The 6,000-nt window shown below is 45.9% G+C and overlaps 2 protein-coding genes across 2 annotated transcripts; one reads left to right on the plus strand and one right to left on the minus strand.

The window, feature by feature from the left end:
• Positions 1 to 112: 112 nt before the first annotated feature.
• Positions 113 to 1,947, minus strand: LOC131260543 (uncharacterized). The gene has a single exon (XM_058262294.1). The coding sequence runs from the start codon at positions 1,945 to 1,947 to the stop codon at positions 175 to 177; it is 1,773 nt and encodes a 590-aa protein (XP_058118277.1). The 3' UTR covers positions 113 to 174.
• A 1,572-nt stretch (positions 1,948 to 3,519) lies between these two features.
• LOC131259354 (uncharacterized) lies at positions 3,520 to 3,959 on the plus strand. Its single transcript, XM_058260826.1, has 2 exons — positions 3,520 to 3,634; positions 3,707 to 3,959. The coding sequence occupies exons 1-2, from the start codon at positions 3,540 to 3,542 to the stop codon at positions 3,957 to 3,959; spliced, it is 348 nt and encodes a 115-aa protein (XP_058116809.1). The 5' UTR covers positions 3,520 to 3,539.
• Positions 3,960 to 6,000: the final 2,041 nt, after the last annotated feature.

A 6,000-nucleotide genomic window follows, 5' to 3' on the forward strand; every position in this document is an offset into this window, starting at 1 on the left:
AAGATTACAATCAAGCAGAGAAAACGAATGAACAGTGGACGGAATGTAGTTTGCCGGTTATTAGATTAATATGTTATCTTTGTTTACTAACGATGTAATTTATTTTCCATTCTGTTTCTCTTCTCCACTTCAGAGAACATCGGAAGCTGATTCCTTTTCCCTTTCGGACACAGCCTATGGTACCTCATGAGAAATGTGATGTTCATAGTGGATCACCCGCTCGCTAGCGTCCGCAGGCAGCGGAAATGCTGCCGGCCGTTCTTGTCCGGTCCCCGAGCCAGTCACGAAGCTTCTGAACGAAACTGTCCGTTTAACCGTTTGCTTCTCCTTTGTCGGGCTACCGTCAAGCGTCGGTTCGAGTGCGCTGGAATCGACCATTGAACCATTCTTCCGGCGTAACGGTACGACCTTTTTCCGCTTGCGCAGCTTGCCCTCGTCGGCTGTTGGTGGTAGTGCAATCCCGGTGGCGACCTGGCGGGACTCTGAAACGTACATGCATTCCTCGTGGTTAACACCGGCCGCATCCTGGCACTGGTAGCAGGTCAACCCACCACCATCACCTCCGGTCCGTTTACCTTTACGGCATTTGGACCAATCGCGCGACTTAAACTCGGCCAGCACGCGCGCCACATCGTCCTGATCGTTGTAGTCCATGACGTAAATGTTGGGATCGTCCTCGGTCTGGCTTTCTCCGTCGCTGCCCGTTACGGCCGAACGCAGTTTCATGCTGGCCCGGTTGGAGCGAAGGTCAATGGCCGGTGGCTGATACCGGTAGCCACCCCCGTTCGTTGCCAATTGGTGTGGTTTCGACCGTAGCATCGGTTTACGAATCGGATGGGCTTTCCTGCGCCGTGGAACGGCGGCGGTGGTGGTGGTAAGGGTAGTGTCCTCATCGGATGTCTGCCGCTCCGGGCGTGACTCTGCCAGCTGCTCGTGCTCTCCGTCGTCCCCGTCTTCCGTTAGCTCCTGGTCGGCCTTTCCTCCTGCTGCCCCAGTACCATCCGGTTTCTTACTGTCGTAGTTGCGCTCCTTGACGTAGGCGTACTTCCGGTGGTGCGGTTCGGTGGCATACGCGCAGCTCTCCGACGCACTGTCGCTGGCCGGATCGTGGCACACGCTGCATACCATGCCATCTTTCTCGTATGTCCGGCAGTTCCGGGGATCCTTCGCTAGCCGCCTACTTTGCTCCTCCGATTCCGCCTTAATCCGCTCGTAGTCGTCCGACGAGGAGTAATCGAACCGATCGAACTTGTAGTCACCGTCGGACTCGTCCTCTTCGTTGCCGTCTGTCTCGTCCGCACGCCCATCCTCTTTGCTTTCCGCCCGACCTCTCGTCGGTGCCTTCCGCTGAGGGGCCGACTTCTCCCGTCGTCGCTCAACGTCATCAAAGTGTTGGGCGATGAATTTTTCATACCGTGCCGCGTAGTCCTCCACATCGCCACCAACTTCACTTTCCTCGACCTCTCCCGAGTGTGCCTTTCCCTCCTCATCCTCCTCGCCGTTGTCGTCTTCAAGCATCTCGTCCCGGTCCATCTCCTCATAGCTATGATCCTTCAGTTGTTCCCTTTTGCGTTGCTTGGTTGCACGTTTTTTCCCCATCCGATTAGCTCGCTTGGCCCGGGCCGGTATCACTTCGGCCGGCGAAATGTAGGAAGGATCGAGCGTAAACGGTGGGGTGGGTGATATCGGGCGCAGGGCCGCAAGGTTCACATCCGACTGGTAGAAGGCGCCTTCTTCAGCAGGCCCTATCACATCGTGCCCGTGGAAACTCCACGACCGCCCATCGAACAGCAGGTCCCGTTCGATGTCGTCCGCCGGAAACGGGACACTCTCGTACTCGAACTCGGGCAGCAGCAAAGCACTGGCCACCGCTAGCACCATCGATATGGACACAAACCGAACCGATTGCACGTACGGCGGGGTACCACTTGCACCCGTTCTCGCCATTTGTGGGAAATGCACGGGATCCGGCTGCTACACTGTAGGTTTTCTCCGTTTGTATGAACGGATCGTTTTGTGTTGAGTTTTCCTTAATTTTTCACGAACGGATATGGAAGCACACGATCACGTCAGCCTTCAACATTCGAAGGCCGTTTACCGACTGACTTTGGTATGCTTGTGGGACATACAATTTTATAAGTGTGAGACCCATGGTGTCTTACTTGCTGTGCCCTTTCTCGTTGGTGCAAGTTTGGTTGCACGGACGTTTATTTTCAGTTGAATAATCGACCCCCAGGAGAAGAAAGATTGAAGGGTTGAACAATAAAAAAACCCAACCGAAACATCGATCGTCACCAAACTGAAACAGATTTGCATTGCAAACCCGAGAAGGGGCGAAACAGCTCGCACGGGAGTTGGTTGGTTTTTGTTAACTATCAAACTTTTTTCGTGAGAGGGTGGAAATTGCCAATCGGGTTTATGTCGTTGTTTTCAGTCCACCAAGTCGGTGGAATAAAGCGAAACCAATCAAGCGTATCCTTCCACCGAATGGGTAGGTATACACAGGAAGGGTTGAGCGGTTTTCTTTTCGAAACGATGCCGATAAATTGATCGATTGGCCAAGCGCTCGCAAATCATTCACCCGACCACCACCTCGGTTGGTGGTCTCTGCAGGGCTACTGCGCCGGTAGAGTGCGCTTTCGTTCCAATCTGAAGCTGCGTGCAACTGCAACGGATGCACCGCCATGATCGGACCACCCGGGGAGAGGGGGGAAAAGTGTCAACCGTGCCGTAGGTAAAGCGGGACCATGTCAGGGAACTAACATTAGTTGGAAGGCATCGCATAAAAAAGTAAATTTGAGAGCAGTGATTTTTTGCGGCACCTTACATATTTCCTCTCGATACTCAAGATTACGCACTGATTACGCCGAAATTGAAAGTTTAGGTTTTTATGCACAAACCGATTTTTCATTATTTAATGTGATTGCTTCTGTAATCATTGCTTCTATTTTAGGGCGCTTTGGTTGGGTGGAGAAACAAAATTTGACGAACCCAAAAGAGTAGCTTGTGGATTTGTTATATTAATTTATTGTTACAAAACAAACTGTGATAATTTAAAAAAAATGGTTTCAGCATTAAAATGAAAAGCGGCAAGTTATCTGTTATTGAAAACCCCTATTTGTTATGATTCACGGCATAGCATGCGTTGAAACAGTCTCGTGTATGATTAAAAAATCGAAAGGCTACTTAGATTGGAGAACTGGAGTGGAGAACAAATATGAAATAAAAACCCCCGCTGCTGATGTTACCGGAAATAAATGCTCCCGACGAGTGAAACACGTGTCTTTCGATTGATCCCTTGAACCAGGATCGTCATGGTGATGGATGGGCCAACACAAACGTCCCCCCATTCGGCATCGGACACGCACTGGCAGCGGTCCATTTGGGGACGGTCAATCGAGCAAAGATCAATCAATATTGAAACGTTGGCCTGAAAAGAACCACGTGCAAACCGTAGAATTGTTCGTTGGTTGTATTTTAAACAACTTAAAGTAGCGTTTTCCGCACGATAGCAGACAGGACAGGACTTAAAAACGAAAATGAAGCACCAACAGGTGGTACCGGACTATGTGGCCATGGTGAAAACATCCGGGACGTGTCTCTGTTTGGTGTTTTCCGGCTGGGTGCTGTTCAAGTGGGCATACTCAATATCGAAACAATTTTCGACGACTTCGGTAAACGGTAAAAATATTCTCTTCTCTTACAGGCTTGTCCAGGCCATCTTCTGGCTGCCGGGCTATCTGGAGAAGAACCAGGGTCGGCTCTACGAACGGGTGGAGCTGCGATCGGGTGTTTCGGTACGTGGCGGAGACGAAGCGGATAGAAGCACAGGCGAAGAAAAACGATCAACCGTTGAAGATGATCGCGATTATGAGGAGAAAGAAAGTATGCAGAGTTTGGAGGAGAAAGGCGAGAACGATGCAATCGAGTGTGAGACTGATAGCAAGAAGGACAAGTAAATGTCGTTAGTATTTTATGATATTTAAGAATGTTTTTATAATACACTGCAAAACTGCTGTTTGAATTTCAATGGAAAAGTCTGATTCATTTTGTCACTACAAAAATAACGTCAAAAATCCGGGATGCATGTGTAATCGTTAAAATGATTCACCGGTTCAATCGCAATACGGGACCACGTTTTAATCACAACCTAGATGACGAAAGATTTGCACGGTGACGCTATCAATCAACTGATTGCTCGGCTCATGATAACCGTGCAATTCACTTTCACATTTCTTGCGTGGCTGGAATTGGAAGAATAAGTCATAATGAACGTATTTAATTCTATAGCAACTCAAAAGTGCAAAACAAAACAATATCGAATTTAACTTATTTCGGCCGATAACAATGGGATCTAAATAACTACAACGTTTCTGATTACGATGCGTTAGGTCGTAATGGTTTTATTTTAGACTGTAAATAAACAGTCCCTTTTGCGCGTTGACTCACTTTTGACCAATCGATTTTTTTTGTATTTTTAGAATGCGTAGAATGTGTCAAAGATATTTTATTTGCTGCTTGTATTTTATAATTCAAGAATTAATATGCAACCGAACTGTACCTTTATTACTTTTTGCTCTTTATTTATATATGCGTGGCTTATATTGCTGGTTTGAAAGAAAAACAACCAAACAGAAACGATACGACAGTAGCGGCATGTTCAAACCATAATCGTTGATATGAATATTAAGCTTTCTCTGTTCCATGGCGTCGCAACAAAGCTATATTATTCCTTCGTGGGCCTATTCTCAACCACATCGCGAAGCTAATACTGCATACCCCACCGTAAAAGGTAATATTTTACATAAACTTGGTGTTTTCTCTTGTGTGTACCTCGTCCACAGTATTTTGGTGTTGAAAACATTTTTGCTTTCCAATTCCTCATTACGGCAAACGATAAAACACAACTTAACTTCTTCGAAACATAGGCACAAACCCATCGACATGCATTTAATGTTTGTTTCTAATTTAATCTGGCTACAGAAAACTCCCCCTGTTTCGGTTTCGTGGTGTGAACGGGCCAGGAAACGGTTCAATTCCTTGGTTAAAAACATATTGATCATCTGGAATAGATCGATGTCATGCTCTGTGCGATAAAAGTGTGTAAGGTGCCTGTTTTGAACGACCATCTGTGAGATACGAAACCCATTTTTTTTATTTGTATGTTTCTTATTCATGTCCACCATACGCTTATTCGTGAAGAGAAAGACACACTTTTAAGCATTGCCTTTCTTTGGCACATTCTATGTTCCTTATCTTTCGAACTAGGTTTTCCATTTGTAAGATTGTTGTGAAGTCAAAACATAATATACAAATTCCCTGGATAATGCTTCAGAGAGCATTATAAAATATTACTATTTACTTCGGTGCTTCATTTTCAACTCTGAATCTTTTCCGGAAGGCAATTATAATGATTCCTTCACTCGTTAATAACTCAATCTTCCGTTATATTTTGGATTCTTTTCTTTCATTCCTTTAGAAGTGACACAAGAAAAAGTATTGTTTGTATGTAGTCTATTTTATGACAAAAAAAAAGTTAACCATTTGGAACATAACGTGGCTCGGTAGAAGCGTGTCACACGTTTCGGTAAGATGAATTGCATTATTGCTACCAGATGAGCAGAATTTTCCTTACCCTCATTCACTACCGTATGGTATCATTGATCGCCCTTTTGAAGGTCCCTTGTCTAGCTAAATTTTGCGTGCATTAGCGAATTATGTTTATCCCTCCCCTTTTTAATGATACGAGTGGTAGCGCGTAGGTTTAAGGACACAAAACGGAAAAAAAGGAAAACAATAAGCAAGCACAGTACACAATCATTAAACAAATGTAAACGTTTTTCCGCTTATAGAATATATCGGGTAGAGTTTAAGTTTTAGTCTGGGAACGCTGCTGCTCTGCTGGACAGTTTGTCCCCATGGCCACGTTATTCTTTTATGTATCCCGAACGCCACTGATACCTGATTTTTATTCTCTCTCTTTCTTCCCCTCTCTCTTTC

The sequence above is a fragment of the Anopheles coustani genome, chromosome 3 (genome assembly GCF_943734705.1).
Source record: "Anopheles coustani chromosome 3, idAnoCousDA_361_x.2, whole genome shotgun sequence".
Taxonomy (NCBI): Eukaryota; Metazoa; Arthropoda; class Insecta; order Diptera; family Culicidae; genus Anopheles; species Anopheles coustani.